The 27369-nt window shown below is 45.6% G+C and overlaps 2 protein-coding genes across 12 annotated transcripts; both read left to right on the top strand.

The window, feature by feature from the left end:
* Positions 1-804: 804 nt before the first annotated feature.
* On the top strand, positions 805-3817 carry LOC121299638 (protein BTG2-like). The gene is made up of 2 exons (XM_041227504.1): positions 805-1248; positions 1854-3817. Exons 1-2 carry the CDS (start codon positions 1098-1100, stop codon positions 2216-2218), a joined length of 516 nt encoding a protein of 171 aa, XP_041083438.1. The 5' UTR covers positions 805-1097; the 3' UTR covers positions 2219-3817.
* A 118-nt stretch (positions 3818-3935) lies between these two features.
* On the top strand, positions 3936-27269 carry LOC121299636 (calcium/calmodulin-dependent protein kinase type 1D-like). 11 transcript variants are annotated; one of them, XM_041227496.1, is made up of 14 exons: positions 17348-17567; positions 17833-17937; positions 19552-19669; positions 21258-21386; positions 21648-21722; positions 22039-22177; positions 22529-22652; positions 22950-23025; positions 23389-23501; positions 23866-23944; positions 24312-24399; positions 24648-24955; positions 25686-25813; positions 25917-27269. In XM_041227496.1, the coding sequence occupies exons 2-13, from the start codon at positions 17892-17894 to the stop codon at positions 25771-25773; spliced, it is 1383 nt and encodes a 460-aa protein (XP_041083430.1). In that variant the 5' UTR covers positions 17348-17567; positions 17833-17891; the 3' UTR covers positions 25774-25813; positions 25917-27269. The 11 variants fall into 11 exon arrangements, with proteins under 11 accessions (XP_041083436.1, XP_041083434.1, XP_041083430.1 ...); XM_041227497.1 differs by lacking the exon at positions 17833-17937 and adding an exon at positions 18837-18962 and having other exon boundaries at positions 17348-17695; XM_041227492.1 differs by having other exon boundaries at positions 17348-17695.
* Positions 27270-27369: the final 100 nt, after the last annotated feature.

The raw sequence follows: 27369 nt of genomic DNA, 5'->3' as shown, positions 1-27369 counted from the left end.
GTGTGTGTGTGTTGTGTGTGTGTGTGTGTGTGTGTGTGTGTGTTGTGTGTGTGTGTATGTGTGTGTGTGTTGTGTGTGTGTCAGTGTGTGTGTGTGTGTGTGTGTGTGTGTGTGTGTGTCAGTGTGTGTGTGTGTGTGTGTGTGTGTGTGTGTGTGTGTGTGTGTGTGTGTCAGTGTGTGTGTGAGTGTGTCAGTGTGTTGTGTGTGTGTGTGTGTGTGTGTGTGTGTGTGTGTGTGTGTGTGTGTGTGTGTTGTGTGTGTGTGTGTGTGTGTGTGTGTGTGTGTGTGTGTGTGTGTGTGTTGTGTGTGTGAGTGTGTCAGTGTGTGTGTGTGTGTGTGTGTGTGTTGTGTGTGTGTGTGTGTGTGTGTGTGTGTGTGTGTGTGTCAGTGTGTTGTGTGTGTGTGTGTTGTGTGTGTGTGAGTGTGTCAGTGTGTGTGTGTGTTGTGTAGAAATACAAAAACGGAACACCATGTCTTACTCCAATGAAGAGAAAAATTTCCCAGCACACGCGTCACAGCCACTAAATAGACATGACGTCAATCTCTCCAGTCGGCAGACGGAAGCTATTTGCATACACCCGCCCCTCCCCCTTAGAGCCATTATTTTCGTGACCACGCCTTCTCCCGTGCCCGGACCCAATTACGCGGTCGATAGTGAGCAGTCCCAGCGCTATTGGTGTTTCGAGATTGTCAATCAGAGCGGCTCTCTGAGGCTATAAAAGGCGAGCTCTGTTGTTCTCTGACTCACTTGCTTTACGCTGTAGTTTGTACGCGTAGAAGTAAGTTTTTTTTTTTTTTTTTTTTTTTTTCCTTTTTTTAAATTTATTTTCTTTAAGGTTTTGGAAACTTAAACAACAAAACGAAATATACTGACCCGTGTACTATTGTAAGCGTACACAACCTAAATAGCACTTTAATAAATAAATAAGGGCCTATTCAACAGGTTTCCAGACAGAAACGACAGTTATTCCTAAACAAAGATAACAGATATATTTCAGGAAGTCGTTTTTTTTTTTTTTTTTTCCCACTTCCACCGGGACCACGTATTATTTAATCATCCCTGTGCGTTTTGAGGGCGTAAAGAAACGACGTTTGAAATGGATCAGCAGTGTTTCAACGCCAAGGCAGAGATGGTGCCCGAAACCACGGCCGCCGCCGGGTTCATCGCCAGCTTGCTGAGGACCAGAGGCTTCCTGACAGAGCCGCAGCTGCAGAGATTCAGCCAGTCTCTCCAGGAGGCGCTGGCCGGTGAGAAAGAAGTCATTTTATTTCGTTAGGTCAGTAACTGCAAATCCGAGCGAAGCCCTTTGTTCCGCCAGGCTGCTGTTGCTCGTGGTAATGGCTGCTCTAGTCCTTCACTTCCGTAGTTGCATTGGAAATGCTTGTGCGTTTTTGATAGTCTGTTTTTTTAAATTCAGTTTTAGTAACCTAGCAGTAGATTGAGTCTCGTATTGGGTAGTTTACCCCTCGCTTCGAGCAACAAGTGATTTCAATTGAGGGGATGACAAGGCGACTGTAATCTGGCAGGCGAGGCTTGATTCCGAGGCCTCTTCTCGGTGTGATGATGGTTCTGGGGTGTGGGGACATTAAAGCATATAATCACTTATTTCTTGAGCAGATGTGTCGTTGTCCGAGTGATTAAACCAGTAGAAAACCTACTGGCAGCTTTTTAAATTAATTATAGCGCCAGTAAGAACTTCCCAAACAGACTGCTACCATTCGCGTAACACAGGGTCTGTCCTGTTGAGTTAATGTGAAATGCGTGGTTATAGTTTTGTGCAGCCGCGGAATCTGCTGCTGGTAAAAATTCCTACTGGTAGTAACACTTCCCCCTCTTATTTTCTTTGTTTTAGATCACTACAAACAGCACTGGTTCCCAGACAGACCCCAGAAGGGGTCGGGCTACCGCTGCATCAGGATTAACCACGAAATGGACCCCCTCATCGGCAAATCAGCCAGCCAGATCGGGCTGAGCAGCCAGCAGCTGTTCCACCTCCTGCCCAAGGAGCTGACCCTGTGGATCGACCCCTTCGAGGTGTCCTACCGCATCGGGGAAGACGGATCCACCTGCGTTCTCTACGAGACCGAGGCGCCAGCTGCCGCCACCACCACCAGCAGCAACGGCAGCTCTTACAACCCCGTGTTGATGTGCAAACAGCAGTTCCTTATGGGCCGTAGGAGCCCTCCTAAAAACTACCTGATGACAGTGTCCAGTTAGGGCCAGGCCGGGTTGATTAGTTTAATCAGACAGGCAATTCGTGCACCAGAGAGGAGTGGGGGGGGAGGGGGTGAATCTATCGGTTTAACTTAGCAGCTACCTTTTTTCCTCTTGGTTTTTATTTTGTTTGAGACTTGAAAGAACTAGGGGATGGTCCTGTTTCATTATCTCTTCTGTTAATGCAGCTTATTTCTAACGTGTTTGTACCGTTCCACGTGTTGGTGGGTTTGCTAAACACAACAAAGGATATAGAACAAGCGCATACGCACGTCGGCTATGGAGAATGATTAGGAGATGGGGTGGGGGGGCCCTTTCCATTTAGCGAAGCTGCCGAAATGTAGCTGCTTGAACTTTCTTCCCTCTTTTTAAAAAGGGTTACTTCTGACAGTAGCCTGAACTCTTGCACTGCTGAGGCATTTGGTGTTTTTATTATTTTTTAGCATGTTCTCAATTAAACGCTGAAACTAGCCTTCTGTATTATACAAAGTTCTTAACACTGCACAGTAAATGTTCCCTCCACGGGCTGGGAGGGATTAACTAGTGGCTCATGCCTGAAACGGAGAGTTTTCAGATTCCTTGGTTGAAACCTCTCTCTAGAAAGGTGCAATAAAATTAATAAGACGACATGCAGAACTCCAGCAACACACGGGCTGTGGATTTTTAACTGTAGAATCTGCAGTATCGCTTATGTGCTGTATCATCTTTCACACAGTACAGTTATGACATAAACCAAAAAGAGTACAGTCCTTTAATTGAAGTGCAATTTATGATCCAAAGTTCTTTTATATGTAACCTGGCCCCTAACTAGTTTACAGAAGTTGTCAACATACAGCAGACTGGTTTTATATACCGGTTTGCCTTGCTGCCGAAATGACTTTCTTTTTAAACGATTGTCGTTTTTTTTTTTTTTTTATTTAAGAGCTGTAAAGTATTGCTGCCAAGTAAGCCCCAGTTGTTGGAGTTTTTCTACGTGTCGCTGGTTGTCAAGACAAGGTTTTGTGCAATAGAACTTGATGACCCGCTCAGTCAATCCTCTGCACTATTTCTAGCACACAAAGCATCCCTTTTATTTCTTTCTGTGTTTTCAAAGGGTAGTATTAACAGCTTGCTATCCAGAGACAGTCTTTGGAAAATGTATGCTGTGAACATGAACCGTTTCAGCAACCCTATTAAATGGCCGATATCCGGGAGGGGTGGGGGGTTAATTTTTACTCTTTGAAACAGGATTGGAGATGCGATTGTTGGACACACCTGGAATTCCCTGTTCTAAAGTGTGCATTGCCTGTTTGAATAAGCTGTGAGGTTTTTGTTTTTATTGTAAATGGATTTGCGCCAAACTGACACATTGTTTGCTATTGCTGGAGTGTAATAATAATAATATTAGCAGTGATTTAGTATTTCATTCATTCCAAATGGGCTGTTGAGCAGCCTAATCTGTTTACTGTTGTGAATTGTAAAGATTGTAAGCTAGATTAAACTGCCTCTGCCAATGTACATTTCTTGTTTTTGTTTATGGATTGTGTACATATATATTGATAGATGTACAGTTTTGTACTTTTTACTCATAAAAGTCCTTAAGATAATAAATGAATTTAAAAGTAACAACCCCAGACCCTTGCATGTTTTCTTTACTTCTGTTTTTGCATTAAATGCAGGTGCTGCACCAGCGCATGCTGTTGTGCAGATAAGGAGGGGGGGTGGGGGGGACTATATATGGAATTTCTGTTGATAAACTGGGTGTAACTGCACACTGAATTCACAGTATGGGGGGATCCTGTCAATATCATGACATGTAATGAGTCTTCAATTAACACTTTGTTTTGGATTTGTGATTTTCAAGCAAAAAACTGTTCTAATTCTAAACCAGCTGCTGCGCAGGGCTTCTCTTGAACTGTCTGATTTCAGTAAAGCGTTTGAGGGCTCCAGTCTTTGTACCAGGGTGCAGTAAGCAGGGGTTTCTTCAGCTTTTCTCTTGAACAGTGACTGGAGTGAAAGCTTGATAAACCTGCTCTGCAGTGTTCCAGTTTCCTCTGTCTTGTTGAGTCTGTGTGTTTTGTCACGTATCCACTCCCCAGACATTGTTTCCCCCAAACAATGACCACTGCTTAGTGCTGCTTTCCAGTAAAGAGAACAATAATTGCCCCCAAAAGACTTCTAAAATAAAAGCTGGGAAATAACTTGTGGCATGGTCACGGGCTGACTTCCTTTTTCATATTGCACAGGGGGAACCCAGACTCCAATTACAGTGTCAAGCTGTCCTGACTGGAGAACCACTGAAACAAACTATCCAGGCTGGCGTTCGAACAGGACTGCCTCAAGACACTGACAACTCGACTTTGCAGGGAAACGTTTGTTTTGGCTGTCTAACGGTTAGTTTTACCAACTCGGTCAGCGTGTGATTTTGTTTAAGTGTGCTGTCTGATTGTTTTCCAGTGAGGGAGTGGAGAGTACAGACGGCTGGAGTGAACACTAGACTGGGTGCAGGATCACCTTGGGCAGTCGATTCAAGGTGACCAGTCTGCAAGGTGTTTGAATTACAGTGCATGACCCCTCCTCCGATTCTTCAGGGGTGTGTGGGTGGAAAACCAGCAAATCCTGTGCTCCAGAGAGCCTTAGAGTCAAGGCTTTTTAAAATACTTTGACCGTGGTTAACCCCCTGCCACACTCCCTTCCACGTTGAGATCCTGCCTTTTAAACACTGTGATCACGCCCTTTTTGCACGTTTCAATACCACCCTGATGTAAAAGGTCTGTAGAGAGTGTTTCAGTGCGGACAGCTTGGAAGCGAAAAACTGGGCTTTCTGTGAACGGCCGCTATCCCTGTAGTAGTTACAGCAGCACGGATCTGCCAGTCTTTATGAATGCAAGATAAGTCATATTTAAAGGAAGGGGTGTGGAGAAGAAACCATGTGAAGTGACTCATACCTACCCCAGGTGAACATGTGCGGAGGGGACAGGGTTAATCCTCTTGTGTGTTGAAACTCATTCAGTCTGTCCATGTCTCAACCCTGCCCTGAGGGGAGGGTTAGTCAGAGCAGCTCAGCTGTATTTGTTAAACTCAGTAACATCCCAGCGGCTACAGTCCTCGTTTTTTGTTAGAAGTCTGAGTCGGTGGTTTGTGATGGCTGTTACAGTCAGGTGTTGACCATTGGTGCAGCTGATAGCAAGATTAACCCTTTAACCTCCCTGTCTCTCTTCACCTGTCCAGTGCCGCTAGTTTGAAGGTCTATAAATCACGAACAATCTGAAAATAAGATTTTCAGATACAAATCTTCTAAGTTGGTTTTGCGTTCTCGTACCTAATTGCTTACTGTGAGAGAGGTCCTCTTCACCCGGGTGGGGTGCAAACAGTCAGCAGTGGTATAACGCTGACGGAGGAGTTGAAATGTTTGACTACCTGCTGGCCAGTCTGGGATGGGCGGACTCCTGTGTTATTTCCTAAGCGCTGCTGGGAACGACACTGGGGTACATCCTGGAGGAACAACACAGACTGAACAATGGAGCAGAGAGGTACTGCAAAGCAAACCCTGCACTGTGTGTGTGTGTGATTATATTGAAGAGCAGACTGCTGGGAGGAGAAACACAGCTTGACATAATCGACCATGCGTTTTGGGCTGGAAAGCCTCACTGCAGTTGTAGTTGTTTCTTACTCTCCTTGGAGTGTCCTAGCTTGCTTTCCCCGTGTTTCCCTGGAATCTGTCTTGTGCCCCGTATTTCCAGTCTAGTTCGTACCTCCAGCTTTTTCAGATTGTGAATGTGACCTGTGCTATTGTTGGCACGTGGTTCTGCTTCAATCATTTTCAGATACGCTTGATGAATACAATGCGGCAATAGTGATGTGCAGGGGCTGGTTTTAAATACATTTCCTTGAAAGGATGTTTGCATGTTTACAAGTTTGTTTCTAGGAAAGCGTGTGACTCTTCTGAACTTGGTTTGTAGGGTTGAATTTCTGTCCTAGCGGCCGGGCAACGGAACACACACGACTGCAGAGTGTTACCCCCAAACACCCCAAAACACCAGCCGACTTTTATCAGATCTGTGAGGATTTCAAGGGAACATTGATTAGGGAAACATCTTATTATCTTTAGCAAATGCTATATCTGCGCATATAAACAAAAATATTACACCACCTATGTAATTTTGGACAGCACTGATGTATTTTTATATGTGGGTAAACATCCCTAAAATTAACCAGCAAGCAAAGATCAGTTATAGTGCTGCCAATGCTATCCAGCAGTGAGAGGTTCATGTCTGCTTTAGATGCCTGGCACAGCATCAGAGCAAGGTGGCCGTTGACACAGAGGGGAACTTGGAGGGGTTAATCATTGATCCCCCCCCCCGCTCGCTCTCTCTCTCCTCTGGCACAGCATTACTCTGAACTAGGCTTCGGCACACAACTATCATTCGATCTTGTTGAAAGAGAGCTTCATCGCTGGCTGCTCGTGACGTTGCCACAGCTCGGAGGTTTTGCAGTCGTGTCCGTGTCCCAGAGCTCAGCTCCAGGTACTTGTTATCAGCGAGGGTGCTGTGGACTGTAGGGTCTGTCACCTCAGTTTAGAAGCAGCAGCATGCTGTTTATCAAGACTCACGTTAAACAGGTCCGGGCGTTTGAAACAATAGCAGGTTGTCAAGGAACCGGTTTTCCTGAGCTGTGAAAACAGATATAGCAGTGAAAAGCACGAGGGCCCCTTTTAAGGGAACAGCTTTGTTTTCTGTCACGGTGTTGAAAGTGTGTTGCAATGTGTTGTTAGTAGCTGCAGGGAAGTTAATGATTCATAATGAGTTCAGTAAGGCTTGGTAACCTTTCTGCTTTACATTGCCTCTGCGTTGTCTAGCCAGGTAACTTATTCAGGTAATAAAACATCACTGACGCCTTGCATTTCTCTGATAGCACGGACAGGGTGGTTCTCATTGGGAAACTCATTTAACTCAAGATAAAAAAAACCCCACAAACCCTAAAGTAGAATATCAAACAGTTGTTTCCTGTGCAGTTTTCCCATGGTCTTGCTGTAGATTCAGCATCGTCTACCCTGCTGTGTTTATTACTATCCTTCAACTCGCTGTGCTTTACAATGCTTGCCTATGCTTTGCTGTGCTCTCACTGTGCTGTATGACACTGTGCTTTACAATATAGGAGGCTTTTAGAAAGAACTGCGGTGAATTATAGGGGCAGACAGCTTAGCTTTGATCCGTACAAGTTATTTTATACAAGGTGAGCCTGACGTCTTCACTCCTTAGATTATTCTGTGAAATCACACACAGTAAATGAACTGTGTCCTCGGAGACTGAGCTGAGGAGCCACGAACCGTGGTCCAGGCAGGTCTTTAACACTGGGCTCCACAAAATGTGGGCTGGAGCATTTCGATTCCCATGCTCTTTAGATCGTTATAATAGACCTCGTTTAACTGCTGTTTGTAAATTGCTCTGCACATGGTGCTGTTATTGCTGACGTTGTCTGTTTTGTCACTTTCTCATTCCAACCATATGGGTGCTGCTGAGCTGCTGTTCATTGCCAGTGTCGTCTCACGCTTACAGAATGCAGTAGTGAGTACAACCCCCCCACCCCCACACGCACACTCACTTCCTCACTTGGAGCCGTCCCAGTTAAGAAGGCGTCGCGACCGCGTGATCAAAACATTGCAGAGATGCTCTGCGGGCTTTTCAACAAAGAGCATCTGGTGTTTTCAAGGGAGAAGACAATAAGGAGACTCAACCCCCCCCCCCCCCCCCCCCCTCTCTCCAGATTGGGACAATGGGGGTCGACAGAGAGCATGTCTCGGGTACGTTAGGGGGTCCCATCTGTACAGAGCACCACTCAATCTCGCTATCTGACATCCCCCCACCCCCTCACCCCTGCGGGAACCAACCCAGACAGAGCTGGAGGAACTCGGGTGCGCTCCCTCATTGAAAACAAACCTAATCCAAGCAAGCCAAGAATGGACGTTCTCTCAGACCTTCAAGCAAGATTTTTATCTTGCGTCATTCCTTTAGCACCAGTACGAATTCATATCACTGAATAGAAATCCTGTACAAATCTATAGTTGACATTTGCACAGTCAACACCGTGAACAGACACGGTGATGCTTATTTTTTACAAGTATTCTTGATTGTTTTTTATATTGCTTCAATATGTGTTGAAATGCTACAACTGCAGAGAAAACCTTCTGGTGGAATCAGTTTTCAAGCCTTCTTTTTGATCCCTGCTCCTACTACTAACCCCTGTCTGTACAGCTGCGACGCGCCCTGCCCTATGCCGTGGTAGAGGCGGGGGTAGTTTGGTGCAAACACACGCTGCGTCGGCACATCACAGGAAAGGCATGGTGCAAATTCACAGCGTTAGTCTTCATGGGAAGGGTCTGCCGTGTAAGGCAGAGACAGAGAGACGCGTCGAGGGGCTGGCTGATTAAAAAAAACTGTTCAGCCGAGTTGTGTTTGTATTGGCAGACAGACACATCACAGGCAGATTGCTATATAATGTTTGTGCTGTTTTTCAGAACTGAAATATAGAAATAAAGATTTTTTTTTCACTCTGTAAGGTAAAACTCGACTTCACATAGCCTCAAAGGGGGGGGGGGCTGCTTGATTAGGATGAGGGGTCTCAAGTTTCTTACAGCTTCGTGAATCACGGTCAAGAATTATTCACAGTCTAACCACGCTGTAGCATGGGGCATGGCATTAAACCGATGTTATGAGTCCATTCGTTTTTTTTTCGTTTGGCTGCTGTTTCAGCCGTGCAGTCAGCATGGTTTCAGAAAATAATGATTTGTTTTATTTGCCCGTTTTATTTTCTTTGAACTAAACTTAATCCAGCCTGGCTCTTGTGAGTACAAAAAAAAAAAAGGTTTGTTGGAAACTTTGGGAATAATGGCTGACCTTTGGCCCCTGCAGCTGGCGCCAACCCCACAACTTTGTTTATGCCTTTTGCTCGCTGCTGATTGGTCCCCTGCAGTATCCAGGCAGGATTGTGCTTGACTGCAATTCTTCATGCACAGTTCCCAAAGTTCAGGACACCAGAGCCCACCTGAAACCTATTAAAACAATAACACAAGCGTGCTTCATGAGGAGGGGCACACACACACACACACACACGCACACACACATAGAGGCTGGTCCCTGGAGCCTTCAACACCGGGCCAATAGGAAATCCTCCTTACCTGGCAGAGGAAAAGGAGGCTGGAGGCTCCAGTCTTACCTCACTGAGCGCAGCTGTTACACTGGGGCTACATCTTATTTGATCTCTAAGCTTCGTTAATATGTAGTTTTCCTCCCCTGCTCAGCAAGGTGATAAGTCCAGTGGTTAGATACGGAGTTCATTTTCTCATGAAAGCCTCATACACATTTGTCTTTAGCTGTTTTGTTTGTGAGATCGTTTTGCACACTGTATGTTTCACGGGTTTATAAATTCCTGAAAGCAGAGTGTGAAGTGATCATGAACAGAAAAGCATAAAAAGTCTGTGGCTAATTCATTTATATACAACAGAATATAGAAATACAGATAGTCTCGTCCATTACCATACTTTACAATACATAAATATGACTATATATTTCTGTACTATTATCACAGGAACATTATTATTACATAATTTCAGCCACAATTAACAATTAACAACAGCCCTCTGTTTGTTTGCATCTGTGAGTGTTTATTTAAAGCCGGCATTTCAAAGGGATGGTATATCAGTGGGAGTCTAATGCGCCACAGAGACGCTGAAGTGAGCGTTTATATTATTGTGGTCAAAACAAGTAAGTGAGTGTGGCTGCTGTGATACCATTGGCTGCTTGGGCTTGAGAGGCGAGAGTCGTGACTTTGAGACAAAGGGGACGGGGGCGGAGGGACGGGGGGGTCTGACACCCCCATACTTCCTGTGCAACAAATGGCATTGCTGTCTGTTCCTCTCCCTTTCTCTCTCTGCTGTATCCAGGCAGACTGGTAGCGCAACTGCAGGCTGTTATTAGGGTCTGGCTCTGAGACCTGGGCCAGGGGCTCTGTGCGTGGGATATACTGTACGCTGTAAACATGAAACTGTGTGGGTTTGTGTGTGGAGGAGTCTCAAAGGGATTCACTCTAAATAGTCATTTAGTGCTAAAAGATTCTCTAAGCTTTTTACTTTGGCATGTTTTCTTTAGCAAGTAGAACACACAGCCTATAATATTCCCAAACCAGACTGAAACACAGATAAAAAATAAACTCAAAACATTTCATTTAGGGGCTCGGAAGAGGTCTGAAGTCGTTTGGAAGTGGGTTCAGAAATTGTAATTTTGCTAAGGATGATTTGAAGTGAATAGTTTTGAGAAAGAGGCTCTCAGGGTATTTAGTTCAGCCCTCACTTTTAGGGTTGTGTGTAACCTTGACAAGTAAATCTGCAGTGGCTGGGATCAGCGGCAGGACCTCACACACTGTGCTGGGAGAAGGTCTCTTCAGTAACATTTTAACAAAGGCTTTGGGCTTCCCTCTCAAAGAACTTCAAATCCTCATTAGCACATTTTGTTTCAGGCAGAAAAAAAAAGTTCCCAAACAAAGTCACAGAACCAGAAATAAATCATTCAGACGCGACTTTAGCAGGTTTAAACTAGAACAGGTCTTTTTACTTTGAGAATTGCACTTCCAATAACATCTTGTACCTCTAAAAGCAGCTGTGCTCATGTTTGTCTTGAAGCTGAACTGTAATGCTGAGTAGAGTTGATTTAGTTTTCTGTTTGCACTCGCTAATCTTTTTTTTTTTTTATCAGTCATTCGCTACTTGCAAAAGTGAGTTCTAAAAGAATCATACCACAGCCTGTAAACCCATTCAAAGAAAGTTTACAGGCTGACTTTGCAGAATCTGTCCAAGAAGTCTTGCAAAACAAAAACCATGATTAAAAAAAATGAAACTGTTTACCATACGTGTAGCCCCCTCCTGCCCTACTCAGGCCTCCCCTCTCCCCCTCTCTCCCTCTCCCCTCTCCCCTCTCCCCTCTGCTCTCCTCATCCCTCCCCTCTCCCCTCTGCCCTGTCCCCTCTCCCCTCTGCCCTCCTCTCTCCCTCTCTCCGCAGGTAGGGAGGGGAGGAGAGGGGAGACGGGAGGAGTAGGGAGGGGAGAGCCCTCAGAGGGGAGACCCCTCTCCCCTCCCTCCCCCTCTCCCCTCTCCCCTCTCCCCTCTCCCCTCTCTCCCCCCCCTCTCCCCTCTCCCCTCTCCCCTCCTCCCCTCTCCCCTCTCCCCTCTCCCCTGAGTAGGGAGGGCCCCTCTCCCCCCCCCCTCTCCCCTCTCCCCTCCTCTCCTCTCCCCTCTCCCCTCTACCCTCTCTCCTCTCCCCTCTACCATCTCCTCCAGCCCACCCCAGCCCCCACAGTGTTCTCATTGTTTCTTTCATTGCCGTGCCGCTGCTGATGGGACTCAAAACATAAGCAGCTGCCTCAAGGCAGGATTACCTTTCCCACACAGATCTGGGGACTTGGGCTATTAAAGCATGAAATACCTTCATGGTTCCAATTTCTTTAAAAGCCCCCTTCTCTTCTTACCCCTAACCACCAGCCCTTAGAAGACCTGCAACAAAACAAGAGCCCCCCCCAACCCAGAAAAAACCCCAGAAAGCAGCTGTTTCCACTACAGATAATGCTTGAGATTCAGCACAGTGCAGCAAACCACACACTGCCTAACACCTCTCACAAAAGAGATGGCAGGAAACATGCCTGTTTGTTGCAACAGGTTATCACCCCACTGCCACACGCTGGCTTGAGCACTCTGCACATGTTGGCTTTCACCATGCGTTTTCTTAAAGGTCTGTGTACATTATTAGTCTCCCTGTGTTACTAATTTTTATGGACAGAACATACAGTACCTTAGTGGACTTTAAACTGTAAGAGGGAGCCACAAGGCTGGAGAAAGAAAGAAAGAAAGAAAGAAAGAAAGAAAGAGAAGTCACGGTCGCCACAAAGTTAAAGCTAGTAACTAACCTGAGGACACAGCCCTTTCAGTACACTGAGAAAGGCGCTAGCTGAAACATTCGTGTACCGCACTTAGTTTTATACAGCTTTACCACAGAATTGTGACGCAGTGTTTTCAAGTTAAGAATAATGGCGTTGACTGAAGGGCTGCTGGTCGCATTGTTTCTGGGCTGGCTCTGTGGCTCTGCAGGGAGTGCCGGTCTACATTGTTAGCTGATACCAGCGAGTCTCCACACCCACAGATTACAGCTCAGCCTTGAGAAGGCAGGGTGTGGACTGAACCAGGGCCACAGGCACAGCAAACACTGTGAGCGACCGGACACATGGCTGACCTTTGTGTGTCAGTATTGATTCTGTTAGTAAACTGGTTAACTGACGGGCATGGGGACGCTGAAAGTTACAGGAATGTTTAACCCAGCTAGCCAAGTCGCAGTATTTTGAGTACATTCACACTGAACGAGACTGGCTGGAGGAGTTGCTGTCCCATCTGTACTTCATCAGAGCTTTGAGCTGAAACAGCAGAAAGCAGGCAAGATATCAAACTGTAGAGCACACCCATGAGCTGTGCCCTTACTGCTGCAGCAACCAGCCTGGAGCGAGGAGCTCAGCTTTACATATAGGTGCTTATCAACTCGGACAGAGCCAGGCCTTGTTTGGACTAAATCTACCCCCCCTGCCCCCTGCCCCTGCCTCCTGACCCCTGACCCCTGCCTCTATCCATCACCAGAGACCTGTTTAACTGATGTGTGTGGAGCTGTAGTCCAGCGCGCTCTGAAAGAGTGCAGATTGATCCAGACATTAGTTTACACTGGAGCTGTTTCAAATTTCAATCTCAGAAACAAAACAAAGCACCGACACACAGCTGAGCAGGCAAAGGCAGGCACATGCTGGTTTCTTTGGTTATTTCTTTCTTTCTGTTTGCACAACAGCTAGCAGTGTGTAGGGAGGGCCTGTTTTAAGAGGGATTCCTTGTGCTTTTCAGTCTGGAGCACCAGTCTGACATGTTTATGTTCTAGACACTGTAGCTTAGATGCTTTTAGGAAAAACAGCAAATATTTAAACAGTAATGCTGGCTACCTAGTAGCTGTTTAAAATACAGGAGGAAAGCTTTAGATTATTATTATTATTATTATTATTATTATTATTATTATTATATTATTATTAGTAGTAGTAGTATCTCTATTAGAACATTATGAATCTTATTGTTATTATAAAGATGAATTTGCTCTGCTTTTTCTATAGTTGTACTATACATCCCCTCAGTTTACCCTGGTTTGCCATGTTCTTAATATGCTTTACCACACCTCTCTGCACTTCCCAATGCTTCAGCAGCTTTCACTGTGCTTTATCTTTCACTAGGGGAAATTACAGCAAGTGAAATGATTCGCAAGGCTTGCGACAGCCTTTATTGGGAACTGGATTTCTTTTACTGTGTGTGAGTCTGAAACGTGTCACGATTTCAGCGCGTTTACATCATAGAAATGCAACCTGAACTCATCACAAAGTTGCGCAAATAAGTACAGGAAAAAGGTGTCACCCAATTTTCCATTGTGTTTAGTTTGTAGATGTTTGCTTAAAAATGTGATGTTAATCTCATTTGAAATAAGAGCTCTGTGTGGGTTTTTTTTGGAAGTCGTGACCTTGTATGAAGGTATCAGTTTTCTATAAGACACAATCTCACTGTGTGTTTGCATCGAGAACAAGCACAGGACTCCAGTGAGACATATTTTCCTGTTTGAAAAGGGACACCAAGATACAATGAACGAATACTAGACAGGCTCCAGGAAGTCAAACAGAATATTAACTATTAAACAAACAATCTGGAAGGTTGTGTTTCTGAATAAAGGGCTCTGCTGTTAACTTGTTCAGAACACGGCTACAGTTTTGTGCTTGAATACAAAAGGAAAAACCAGAACGATTTAACAAATGTAATGTTTCCAAGCGGGGCCAAAAAATGAAGGCTGCAGAGTAGGACAGTCCCAGTTTTCCGGGCTGTCTGGTAACCCTGTGTTTGGGACATGCTGGGACATGCAGAGTTTGAAACAACAGCACTACAGTTAAGAGCTGGCTTTGTGATAAAGATCACACAGCAGAACAATGAACAAGTGGAGCAAACAGACGCTCCTCGGGTAGCCCTACTCTAACGCAGGCTTGGCTTTGTAAAGCTGTGTAACCCTGACTCCAGCGTGAGCAGAGGAGAAAGGGCAGTGCAGTGCGTGCCCCAAACTGCACTCTAATCCAGAGAAAGGACTGTTCTGTATAAACAAGTCCCGCCACTCCAGCGCATGACGATAAAGGAAGTGTTTCAAGGAAAGCCGCCCCAGACTGCAAATCTCTTGATCACTCCCCCACTTCCTTCTGTTTTTTTTTCTTGTGAAAAAATGACGCGCAGAATGCAATAGTTCTGCTCAGCCAATCGGAGCTGTGTTGCTGGGGGAGAACGGCGTGCCATGTGATTCTCTGAGTTGTTGATGATGGGGGTGGAGGGGGGGGGGGGGGGGGGGGATTGTGACGAGACGAGAAGAATTAACTGTTTGTTACCCAAACTTGGCAACAACCAGAATAGAACCACAACCTAACTGGCCAAGCAGATCACCAAGTGTGGGAAAGACTGGACTCCCCTTTAAGGTGCTATTGGTTACCTTTGATCCCAATGGGCATTTTATAGTCATGGTTTTCTTGGCAGGTAATAAAGTGATCTGCTATAATGTGAATGGGTTTGGCTGATGGCTGCTTTTAGGGCTGGTGTTTGATACGATCCCAACAGGCTGCTTTTGCTTCTTCGTGACAATCTGTCTGCACAAGTATATTAAAGCCTCAGATTAATCACACCCTGCGGGCCATTCTCGAGCTGCAAACTCTCTGTTTGAAATTCAAGTTAGACTGGACTCTTCCGAGATGAACCCCCAATCTTTCCCACCCCTGTTTTACATGCCAATGGAAGGAGGGGGGTGGGGGGAGTGTTGGTAGTGCTGAGGATCTGGCAGGCAGTGCAGCTTAGTGGTCAAAGTCCTGGACTGGGAGACACAGGCTTAGTGGTTGAAGCTGAGGGGCTGGACGCTAAGTAATGTGGAGGAGCTGAAGGTCTGGGAGGTAGTGTGGTTAATGGTTTGGCTGGGAGGCACCATGGCTTAGTGGTTAGAGCAGAGCGACCGAGAGGAGCTGAGGGGACTGGGAGGTAAGCAGAGTGTATCTGAGGGACTGGGAGGTAAGCAGAGTGTATCTGAGGGACTGGGAGGCAGTGTGGGAAGTGGTTAGAGATTAGCACTTGGAAACGGTGGCTCTGTAGTTGAGAGGTGCTCTTAGAGCAGGGCTTCTCAACCCCGGTCCTGGGGACCCCCTGTGGCTGCTGGTTTCATTCCAGCTCAGCTCTCAGTTACTGAACTAGACCATTAACTGAACTGAATTTGCTTAATTAGACCCTTTTAATTGTTCTCAGCTCTTAAAAAAATTGCAGAGTTCAAGTTACTTATAAAATGTTACAGCTCACTTCACCTCTGCAACTGTTTAAGAGCTGAAAACAGGTAAAGGGTCTAATTAGGCAAATGATCAGTTTAAGGGTTTAATTAAGTAATTAAGAGTACAGCTGGAATGAAAACCAGCAGCCACACAGCCCTGTCTTAGGCCCTTGCTGTTTGTATTAAGGAAACTATTAATTTAGACAAGAATAATAATAAAAAAAAAAAAATACAAAACTTTATAGAATTATAGAACCACTGCTTTGACGAATTCCCCATCAAATACAATCTCCCGTATTAATAACGCGTAGAAACACAATCCGTTATCACAATAATAAAAGTCATCATAGAGGCTAAAGTTTCTTTAAAAAAAGAAAAAATAATTTCAAAAGAAGTGTTTAAACAAGATAGGGACTGGGGGTTATAAACTCATAGACAGAGTTTGTGAGGTTCTTTGCTTTGTAGCTACATTTTTAACCCTCCAGCACAATTAACGAACACACACACGCACACGCACACGCACACACACGCACACGCACACGCACACGTCTGTTTGTTTTAGCAGCTGGAGACTTCTTTCAGAGCAAATGCCTGTAAAAAATGAAAGAAGTTTTTAGCTGGAGAGAAATGTAAGGAACATTACGAGTCCATTCAGTTGAACGATCAAATGGAGGATTCTTAACGAGCTTTGCTCGGTACAGGAGCAGCGACACACACTCCGCAGAGAGTCGAAACCTGCCAAGCAAGCCGCTGGCGTTTAAATATTCTCTGCAGTGGGTTGAAAGGTTTCTTGATGGGTTGATGTGTGGCATTGTTGACTGTTACGTTGACTCGCTCTCTCCAGTGCGGCTCACAGCTCAGTGTTCACCGCTCAGCTAACAGGTGTCAAAACAACAGCCCTAGTGTGCTGCTACTGAGCTCCACACCTGGGTCAACAACCGCAGAGAAACCGGAGCTGCTGAAAAACACACTAAAACCTGTCTGTGTCTCTCTTGGAAGCGCCCGTAAAGAAATCAATTTTAAAATAGAATTCCAAATACAGTGTAAAGGTAATCAGTAACACTCTGAAGGGTAGAGGAGGCTGGTTTAAGTAACACTATATTCATATTTTGACTGGACATTGTAATAATTGTAATCGTGAACACTATGAAAACAGTACGGTATTGAGTAATCTTGAACCCATGATATACCGTAATGCACACTACATGCTTACACTGTGCAGATTATTTCCTTAGATACATTAAACTTATCAAATATGTAGATAGCGGATATTTGCGTGGTCTCTGAACTGGTGCTTTGTCCTGCAGTCATGTGGCTGCTCTGCCACCTCTCGGTGTGAGTCTGGTAAGGGTTAACCAGGAGACCCTTGAACCCGGTGTTCAGTTCAACTCATTGCTGGACGTCACTGCCATCTGGTGGCTGGATAGTGTAAAAGCCCCTAAATAAACGTTTTTTGCTCGAGGTTCTAGCCTCTGATTGAAACGTGCCGTTGCTGTGGCTGCTTTGTGCTTTGCAATTAGCTTGTTGTTATGCGGTTCTGTTCTAAAGTTCAGATCGGTGTGCACACGCAGGAAGATTGGCGAGGTTCATCCAAGCGCAAAGCGCTCCTGTTTCATAATGAGATCCGCATGTGCTGTTCCTGAGCAGAGCCGCTCGCTGCCCTCTCTCTCTCTCTCTCTCTCTCTCTCTCTCTCTCTCTCTCTCCCTCTCTCTCTCTCTCTCTCTCTCTCTCTCTCTCTCTCTCTCTCATGCACTTGATGGAAGGCCCGGTGGGTCTTGTTAGTTATAGTGGGTGCGCGCTTTCTGCTTTTCAGTTAGCTCGCTGTTTATTCGACCGGCGCAGTCCACATTGATGCGCGTCTTTCCAACATTACAGCTGCGTTTGTTTTTCACCCTCTTTGTGGTTACAAGGCAGCACTGAGCAGGGACAGCACAGCAGCGGCAAATAAGAATTAAAAAGCGTGAAAATGTACGGGGGAGTATTGACTTGTATACACATTCAAGAACGTTTCTAGAACGCCGCTTCTCTTCTAGAATGCATGGTCATCGACAGTGCATTATTCAGCGTGAAGGTCCCTCAGGTGCGACTTTATCGAGGTATTTGTGCAATCTGCATCACCTGTTTCACCGAGGAATAAAAATTAATGCAACCATACTCTCCAGTCCTCAAAGAGCACGTCTATCTATATCTTTGATCTCTTTATATAACAGCCTGTTCGTTCATCTCTTGGCAGTGGCTACAATTCACAAATTAGCCCGCTGGTTTCTATCCAGTTCTTAATCCCCGGGGTACATGCAGTTTGCGCTCCGATCTCCTCAGACCTCACTGGGCGAGACAGGTGAGTCAGAGACTACAAGATGACATGCGTTTTGTGTCTCTAGTTAAGCGAACCCTGTTTTTCATCAAGCCCTTCGAGGGATCGAGTCGTTTTATGTTGATTTTGCTGATGCAAGGTCATGACTGATTTGCAGTAAGAATACACTATGTTTTCAGTAGAGATGTTGTAACAGTGCAAGTTTGGTGGAGTCTAGAGAAAGGGCAAGTCTTAGGTTAATGCGATGTCTGTTTAGTTTTTAATAAGTGTTTTGTTCTTGGGCTGTTTGATCAGATCGCAGTTCTCTTTTGAAGATGCTGTTCTTGGGGTATTTACTGGGATATTGATTCAAATTCAAACAGCCACTGCCGTTTTCGTTTATTGTTTTATTTGAATGTGCTTTGGTCTGGTTTTATTGCAGCTCATTTGCGGTACTGTAATGTAGAGATGTGTATATAGACTCGAACTAAACTGATTACCGACGATGCATTAAATTCATTGTGAACATTGTAACAGCGTTTCTCTGTGCGTGGATTTCACAATGACTCTTGTTAGGTATATAGCCGTGTAAGTAAAGAAATAAAAAACAAATGTTTTTGACTCTCTACGAGGTTAAATGTAGTTTAATCCTGTTGTCGGTTTCCATGGGAACAGTTTGATTGCTTGCAATCCGTCAGCGCAACACATCTTGGGCCTGCTCTATAATAGCGATTATTTCTGCAAAAGACAACAAAAGGTTTTAATTGTACATTATAAAACGTACACATTATTATTATAACAGCGCTCAGTTTATTTCCTAGGTCACTCATGCTAAACTGCTGAAACATCAATACACGGCATTTGAAGATCTGTATTGAATGAGCTGCTGCTAGTTTGAACAGCTGGGCGTGTTCCTAGCTGACTACACGTGTGTTACCTGACAGGCTTAGCTTCAGAATCCGCTGTCAGCAAGGCTCAGGTGTATTAGCGAACAGTACTCACAGGGACAGTGACACAGCTCCGCCTGGCTGCTGTCGGACCTCCGGGATTGCCAATGACAACAGATAACGGTATTGTTAATATTTATATAATACAATTATTATTATCACTCTTTGCAATGCTTGTGTTGTGCTAAACGTTTCTAAGGGTGGACATGGATGAATCAGTTTGAACCGCAGTGAATGAGATGCATCCTTTCCTTGCTTCAGTGTCTGTGGCGAGTACGCCACAAGCGATTACAGCTCAGGACTGGAGATAGCACCCCCCGTTGCATAACAGTTTGATCAGTAATCTTGTTACCTGTACGCTGTGGCTCCAGTATTGAGATTATAATTTTTTCTTTCCTGCAGTCTCCAGGTAGTTATCAGTTCATTTCGCCACAGCTAGTTTCCCATTGTTTTCCAGAAAGTCATGTGACACTGCAACCTCTCACCCTTCCTATGAGATGCCATGGGATGGAGCTGAAAGGGCACAGCCTCGGCTGGAAGAGGCATTCAAATGCAATTCAGCAGGAGTGAACCCTACACAAACCTGCAGCGCTGTTTGATAGTCTCCTGCTAAACTTGTTTTACTGTGCCCCACACACTGGCCAGGTCAGAAAAGAACAGGGTCGTTGTGTAAATAATCCCCCTGTTCCTTCTTTTCTGCTCCTCTCGGTAGAGTTCCCCGTGAAACCTCAGGACAAGATGGGCCGCAAAGAAGGAGAGGACTGCCGGTCCTGGAAGAAAATGACGGATAACATCCAGGATACCTTTGAGTTCTTGGAGAGGCTGGGATCGTAAGTGCAGTATAGGAGAATCACTTCACATTTACTGCAGTGCCTTCCCAGAACTGTCCTCTGGCAGGTTAATATAGGAACTTACTGAACACCTCTCCATGATAACATTATAGCTGACCTGCACTGAAGACAAGCTGCACTATCACAGTGTTTTCTAGAATGAGTTAAACAAGCAGACAGAATATCTGTCTTTTGTGGGACTGCCTTCCAGCAGGCCTATGTCACCAGTGCAGAATTGTATGGTGCAGCCGATATGCTGTCTGCATCCGGGACCTCAGAAATTACTCTAAACCGCCAGATTCCTGGCTAAAATTCAACATTGAAAAGTAGAGCTTAAACATAGAGTTTGCATTCTCGTTAGGGGAGTGCCAGACACCCTTATTGGATTTATCTGGGACTTGTCGACGGCACCCTGGAAAAAGGAGTCGCCAACACCAGTGTAATCTTTAACTGCCTGATGGCCGTGGTGGATTGGTGGCTGTGTAGCATGCCGCACTGCAGCCACACACTGAGCCACTGTCAGTCCCAATCAACTGTGCCAGGATAATACCTTTCAGCCAGTCAGCCTGGCCTGGGGATCCCGGCAACGAAGCACAGGGACAGGACGGGAGTCTGTTAAACCTCCAAGAACGGGAGTCTGGAAAACCTCCAAGAACTGGGATTTCAAACTTTGTTTTTTAGATTTTCTTTTTTTTTTAAATACGTAATTCAATTCATGGCATAAATATCAGGCGTTCGTTTCTTAATTACTTATTAGGATTTCTACAGTAGCTGTTAAAACAGCTGCTCATTTAGCATAAAATGAATACCATAAAACCCCAGTGCTGTATTTAAATAGCACATGATAACCCATTTTAATGATAGGATTAGGACTGCGCTGTACTTTATCACCTGTCATCCGAGAGATCTCTGTCAGTCCTCTTTTTCTATTACACTTTCAGCTCAATCTAGGGTTAGGGTTAGGGTCAGATCTCGCCCGCCGTGATTGTTCTCGCCAGAGAAAAGCAGCTTTTATATGCCATGGCTTTTTAGACCACCTGTCAACGAACTGACTGCCATCCGTCTCAAGACTAACGTTGCTGTAGAAATATCAAGGACAGGTGGAAATAGATTACAAGGCAATGATCGTCTTAATGAGTCAGTGACACCAGAGCAGAGACGATTAGCAGAAGGAACATCTTAAGGGATTGCAGAGCTTAAGACTCTACAAGTTATATATACGCACCTCACCTTCCTTGGGAGAGAGGCTGTGTTTTATTTGTAGCTGTTAATTTCATGATATATTCAGGTATAGTGCTTGACTCTGCCAGTTATAACCTCGTAGTGCTGCTGTACTAACTCCTGACGCGATCCACAAATCACACGCCAGTGACCCTCCCCTGAATGTCAGCAGCTGATTTCTATGTGGAGCACTCAATCTGAATTGAATATTTGGTTTGTGCAGCACTAAGTACCATCGCTGCCAGGTGCATGGTGTTTCTGTTTTGTAATTTTTACATGGAGTTGTTTTAAGAGTGCAGGCTCTGTGGCTGTGCCACGTGACTTCTTGTTTTGCTCAGTCCTGACCGGGCTGTGCTGTGTGTTTCAGGGGGGCGTTCTCGGAGGTCTTCCTGGTCAAGGAAAGGGAGACGGGGATGCATGTTGCTCTGAAATGCATAAAGAAAGTGCCGGACATGCGCGACGCCAACCTGGAGAATGAGATCACAGTCCTCAGAAAGTGAGTGCCTGCTCTCCGCTCTCTTCCAATCCTCCCCTGTCCTCTCCTCGAAGTGAAACCAGCTCCAGCAGCTTCGCCAGTCTCCTTGACAAACTGTTCTGTAACATGGTATTTAAACTAGTCTAAGTTAAACCTATTTTTGTCAAAAGCACTCCATGCACGGCTTCAGATCAAACTTGTTCTCTAGTCCCCTGCTTGCCTGTGCTTTATTCTGAATGTGTTGCTAATGTGTGCAGCGGCTGTTTCTTTTTGACATTTCAGAATCAAACACGAGAACGTTGTGGCTCTGGAGGATTTCTATGAGAGCCAAACCCATTACTACCTTGCCATGCAGCTGTGAGTATGAAGAACCATGTGCTGACAACTACAGGGTCACCCTATCTCAGAGGATCCCTCCTTCTGTCTTATTCTTTGAAAGAACAAGCCACTGTTGCACTGCGGAGAAAGAGAATTCCTCTGGAACAAAATCGCTGTGGGGAAAATAACCACTAGACCAGAGTGGTTGCTTTCTGTAGTGTAGAAGCCTGTGTTTCTTTGTAATAAATGGTGTTGAGCACATGTATAAAGCAGGTCTTCATTCTGGCAGTTCCTGAGTACAGCTGCAGGGCAGGTTCAGCGCTGGTGTTCTGAGCACTTCGCTCTTCCTCGCCAGGGTGTCGGGAGGGGAGCTGTTTGACCGGATCCTGGAACGCGGTGTTTACACGGAGAAGGACGCCAGCCTGGTGATTCGGCAGGTCCTGGGCGCGGTCAGCTACCTGCACAGGAATGGTGTTGTGCACCGGGACCTCAAGGTAGACTGAGGCACAAATCACTTTCCCTTTAACTTGAACAGGGCTTTAACATTATCGGGTGGTATCACTTGCTACAGAGCTGCAAAAAACAAAGTGCTGAAATATTGCTTTTGTATTCTATATTAGCACCACCTGCTGGCCAAATACTTATACTGTACAATGAGATGTGGGTTTCTTTATGCACACTGCTGCCACCTGGTGGCTGCATATAAAAATGCATTACGGGTTCTGTTAAACAATTTGGAACAAAGACCGAGAGTGGAGTGGCCAACTCTGGACACCCCTGCTCTCGATCCCCTGTTTGTGTCCAGAGAAGCCAGTTCTGAGTGTCCCCTCTCTCTGTCTCTCCAGCCTGAGAACCTGCTCTACTACAGTCCGGACGAGAACTCCAAAATCATGATCAGTGACTTCGGCCTGTCCAAGATGGAGGACAACGGCATCATGTCCACAGCCTGCGGGACACCGGGATACGTAGGTGAGCAGGGGTAAACTGGGGGTCACGCTGCAGATAACCTCCGTTCATCCCAAAAATGAGATCTCGTGATTAATAATCCACAAGCAGATCTAAGTGCTGCCTTTGAAGAGATCGCTCCGTAATGAGCAGTGTGCATGTTCACAAACACTACGAGACGCTTTATTGATAAATGATTAAATGCTTGCCATGGAGCTGATGGAGTTCTGAAACTCCATCTCCATGCAGGCTGCAGGTCGTTCACTGAGATCCCTGCTGAGCACAGAGCTCACTGAGACGGTTTGTTCTCTTCTCTCTCAGCCCCTGAGGTCCTGGCTCAGAAAGCCTACAGCAAGGCTGTTGACTGCTGGTCGATTGGAGTCATCACATACATCCTGTGAGTACCTGCACCTTTCACTGCAGCCCCGCCCAGCCTGGACATTCTGAGAAGCTGATATTCACCTCTGCTGCAGCGCAGTGAAATGTGATGAACACTGCCCCCTTGAGGACAATAGCATACACTACAGATATATATATATATATATATATATATATATATATATATATATATATATATATATATATATATATATATATTGTATTGGGGTGGCATCCTTTTTGGCTAGTTTAGTACTGTGTAATGTGTCGATTTCCTGTGTTAAAACTACATTAAGTAGACCAGCGTTAAGCCAAGATGTATTTGGTTTAATCACAGACCCAATGCAGACCACACTATTTGAATGAGATGGTTTGTTCCCAGGCTGTGTGGATACCCTCCCTTCTATGAAGAGACGGAGTCGAGGCTGTTTTCCAGGATCATGGAGGCGCACTACGAGTTTGACTCCCCCTTCTGGGATGACATCTCGGAGTCGGGTAGGTGCCTCTCTCTTTCTGAAAAGAAATTAACTTCACTGGGAATCCAGGAAGCAGCGAGCGATCCTGGTGCACCATTGAAAGCTGTGTTCCTGAGTGCATTTTATAAACGGAGATGGCACCTCAAGACATACACAGCGCTGCCCGTTATAAAAGGCAGCCCTTTACAAGCAGAACCAGTTATAATGTACAATCTGTACAATACACAATGAGTGTGATTGCCATGGCAGCAAAAGCCTAAAAGTACCGCCACTGTTTGTTTTCAGTAGCACAGCCTCTGCTGCTCCTGTCTGCAGTGTTATAAAGGGGAGCGTCGCACACGCTGTTTATTGAATAGCGGTTTTCTTGTTCTTTTGTTTCACAGCTAAGGATTTTATTCGCAACATGATGCACAAGAGCCCCGAGGAGCGCTACAGCTGTGAGAAAGCTCTGAGACACCCCTGGTGAGAGAGAGAGAGAGAGAGAGAGAGAGACAGCATTCCTGTCCCGCGCCTCGCTTCCTCACGCTCTGCATTGTATGCTGCTGACACTCGCTTTGAAGGACTGAAGTTCAATTACATTTTAACCCCAAATTGCCCAAGTCTCATTTGATACTGATACACAGCATTACAGTCAGCTGGCTCCCAGCCCTGTCTACAAACACGAAGCACGCGGTACGCCATTGCCATCTGCTGGACACTTGCAACATAACACTTAATTTTGAGGGATTTCAAGTTGATGTGAAATCTGAATTCCGTTTTATTCTCTGCCCTGCCGTAGAGCCTTTGTCTGGCTCTCCATTTCCCAGCTAACAGGACTTTCATTCCCCAGGATTTCCGGCAAGACGGCTCGTAGCCAAGACATCTACTACTCCGTCAGCGTGAATATCCAGAAGAACTTCGCCAGGTTGAAGTGGAGAGTGAGTCTCGCTGCATCATTTAATAAATCAAGTGGTTCATAGTTTGGAAAAGAAGGGAAATGTAGTTTCATACCCTCAAGTTGTATAAACGAAGGTGTGTTATAGGGGTGAAGTGCATTCATAATTCACAATGTTTCAATGACTTGGGTAATGTAGAATCTTTCCTGTCTTATTTAGGATTATGCTCAGTATGTAGAGGTATACCCAGTACAACTTCATACAGCTGTGGTTCAATGACATTTTTTCAGCAAGCCTTCAATGCTGCCACTGCAGTGAACCGCATGAAGAAGCTACACCTGAACACGGTCACAGAGGGGAGCCAACAGGCCAGCACTCAGGTTCCTGTGATCCGTGTCACTGAAGTTCCCCTGCAGGACTCTCCCAAGAGGAGCCTCAGTGCTGAGCAGAACCCGGGGAAGAATGGCTACATCGCTGTGCCGGCCAGCCAGTGCGAAATAAAGAGCCACTACCTCCCCCTCCACAGCCACTGTGAGCGCCTTGAGAACGAGAGCTCACCTTCGGATCCCAGCAACTTCGACAGAGCTGTCATTAACCAGTATGTACACGCGTGAGGCTTACAGTGTGCCTCCCAGTCCCTCTGCTCTAACCACACTGCCTCCCAGTCCCTCTGCTCTAACCACACTGCCTCCCAGTCCCTCTGCTCTAACCACACTGCCTCCCAGTCTCTCTGCTCTGTGCACTAGACCACAATGCCTCCCAGTCCCTCTGCTCTAACCACTAGACCACACTGCCTCCCAGTCCCTCTGCTCTAACCACTAGACCACACTGTCTCCCAGTCTCTCAGCTCTTTCCACTAGACCACACTGCCTCCCAGTCTCTCAGCTCTAACCAGTCTCTCAGCTCTCACCACCACTAGACCACACTGCCTCCCAGTCTCTCAGCTCTATCCACTAGACCACACTGCCTCCCAGTCTCTCAGCTCTATCCACTAGACCACACTGCCTCCCAGTCTCTCAGCTCTATCCACTAGACCACACTGCCTCCCAGTCTCTCAGCTCTATCCACTAGACCACACTGCCTCCCAGTCTCTCAGCTCTATCCACTAGACCACACTGCCTCCCAGTCTCTCAGCTAGACCGCACTACCTACAACAAATGTTTTTTTAGAGGAAGTGTCGTAGTTGAAGATGTTCTTAATAAAGAAAAAAAAATCTTGATGTAAGAAACGCCTTCCTTGCTCCCAATCCCCGCTCTCTCTCCCGTACCCCACCCAGTAAGCTCACCAGCCTCACGCATGCAAGCATTCATTTTCAATGCTTTCTCTAGAGCCATGACCCCCATGCTGAACATCACAGTGAGGGGGCTGAAAGATAACCGCGGCCAGCTTCAGACTGGAGTCTGCTCCATCATGTGACCTGCCGTGCAGCCGTGTGACTGTGGGGTGAGCAGTGCAGGTAGAGTTTTGTGTTGATATTTAATTCTTAGTAAAGAAAGTCACACCTGGCTGTTGTTTTTTTCTCAGACAGAGCTGACAGTGTTTTTGTTTTGTTGTTGCAGGTGTCTAATCTAGGTTTTGGAGGAGCCACAACAGTTTACAAGCAGACAGAGCGAGCAGAGGCTGCTGTGTGTGATTGAACTGGCGCTGGAGAAAGGGGAGGACAAACCCTCCTGCGTGTGTCTGTCGCCAGAGGATTACTGAGTGCCTAGCTTAAAAACGACATGCCATTGTCTGAGAGAGTCGCACAGTGGAGTTTAGGAAGAGACGCTCTCTAACTAGCAGAGGCATGGTATATTTTATGACACTTTTTTTGTTCGCTAACTATTGAAGCTCTATATTAGCATTTCACTTGATCAGACTGACTTTAAGAAAAATGCGAAGTGTAATATAATTTGAATTCATGTCACACTAATTTTTCTTCCCAGCTGCCTCTGCAAATGCTGCAGCTTGGTTAGTTCAATATAAATCTGGAAAGTGCTTGACTTGTAACTACAATATTAATGCAAGCGCATGTCGTTTGATTTTTGTCAGTATTGTATTTGAACTATGTGTTGAAGTTACATCGCACATCATTGTCAGTATACTTAAAAATTTTAAGTATTTTCTAGGTATTTTTAGGGGGTCCTAAAAAGGGGGGAGCAACTTATACGCTGGTGTGACCTATAGGCTTTTTCCTGAAATTGTCTCAAAAAGGGGGTGACTTATACACCGGTGAGACTTATACACACTGTTTTTTTTACGGTAGCTATAAATGTTATTATGGTTGTCCTCATGACCCACGCTGGAGTTCTGGTGGTAATACCACTCGTCATGGCTCGCTTTGTTTTCAGTTGGTCTGAGGTGGTCGGTGTGCTGGTTTTCAACTGGTCGTACTGGTTCGACAGACGGTGCGCTTGAAGATGCGGGGTGTTTTTAAGGATTCAGTAGTTTTATGACATTTATAACCTCCAGGTGCTGCAAGTATAAGCAGGAGCGTGACTATTTGGTTCTAAGGTAGCGGGTTTGAGGGTCAGCGTTGAAACGTCCTAAAAGTCCTTCACTGTAGCACGTTCTCTCCAGCTCTCTCTAGCGCAGCACGAGATGTGACAGAGCTACTGAAGACACCTGACTGCACGCTGTGTGGAGCACTGCATCCTATACACACACACACACACACACACACACACTGCATCCTATACACACACACTGCATCCTATACATACACACACAAGTAAACACACTGTGCAAATCTGGAGTAACATTGGTGTGATACTATATTAGAAACTTTGAACTCTGTATATATTTCTGTAAGACAGAATGTACTGTAATCCACAACTGGATTATCAGAAGCACAATACTTCATACTTTGCGTGTGTTTGGGCTGTAACATGTTAAACAGGAGTGTGTATATCTCCTCGCATGTATAACGCATCGCTCCGTACTATATACTGAGCTGCTGGGCTGTTATTTTTCAGCAGGGCTTTTGGTTCAAGTTTGTGATTTTATTAAAATCAACTTTCATACAGAAACAGA

Source organism: Polyodon spathula, chromosome 25 (assembly GCF_017654505.1).
Source record: "Polyodon spathula isolate WHYD16114869_AA chromosome 25, ASM1765450v1, whole genome shotgun sequence".
NCBI classification, from domain to species: domain Eukaryota; kingdom Metazoa; phylum Chordata; class Actinopteri; order Acipenseriformes; family Polyodontidae; genus Polyodon; species Polyodon spathula.
This window is presented reverse-complemented; position numbering and strand designations above follow the sequence as displayed.

What these genes read in the sequence shown, in the direction of transcription:
- LOC121299636 (XM_041227491.1), top strand. Translation starts at nt 17,638, where the DNA reads ATGGTCATCGACAGTGCATTATTCAGCGTGAAGGTCCCTCAGGTGCGA. An exon ending in TCAGGTGCGACTTTATCGAG is followed by an intron (nt 17,696 to 19,551) that starts GTATTTGTGCAA and finishes TCCTCTCGGTAG; the next exon opens with AGTTCCCCGTGAAACCTCAG. An exon ending in GGATGACATCTCGGAGTCGG is followed by an intron (nt 23,502 to 23,865) that starts GTAGGTGCCTCT and finishes TTTGTTTCACAG; the next exon opens with CTAAGGATTTTATTCGCAAC.
- LOC121299638 (XM_041227504.1), top strand. Translation starts at nt 1,098, where the DNA reads ATGGATCAGCAGTGTTTCAACGCCAAGGCAGAGATGGTGCCCGAAACC. An exon ending in TCTCCAGGAGGCGCTGGCCG is followed by an intron (nt 1,249 to 1,853) that starts GTGAGAAAGAAG and finishes TCTTTGTTTTAG; the next exon opens with ATCACTACAAACAGCACTGG.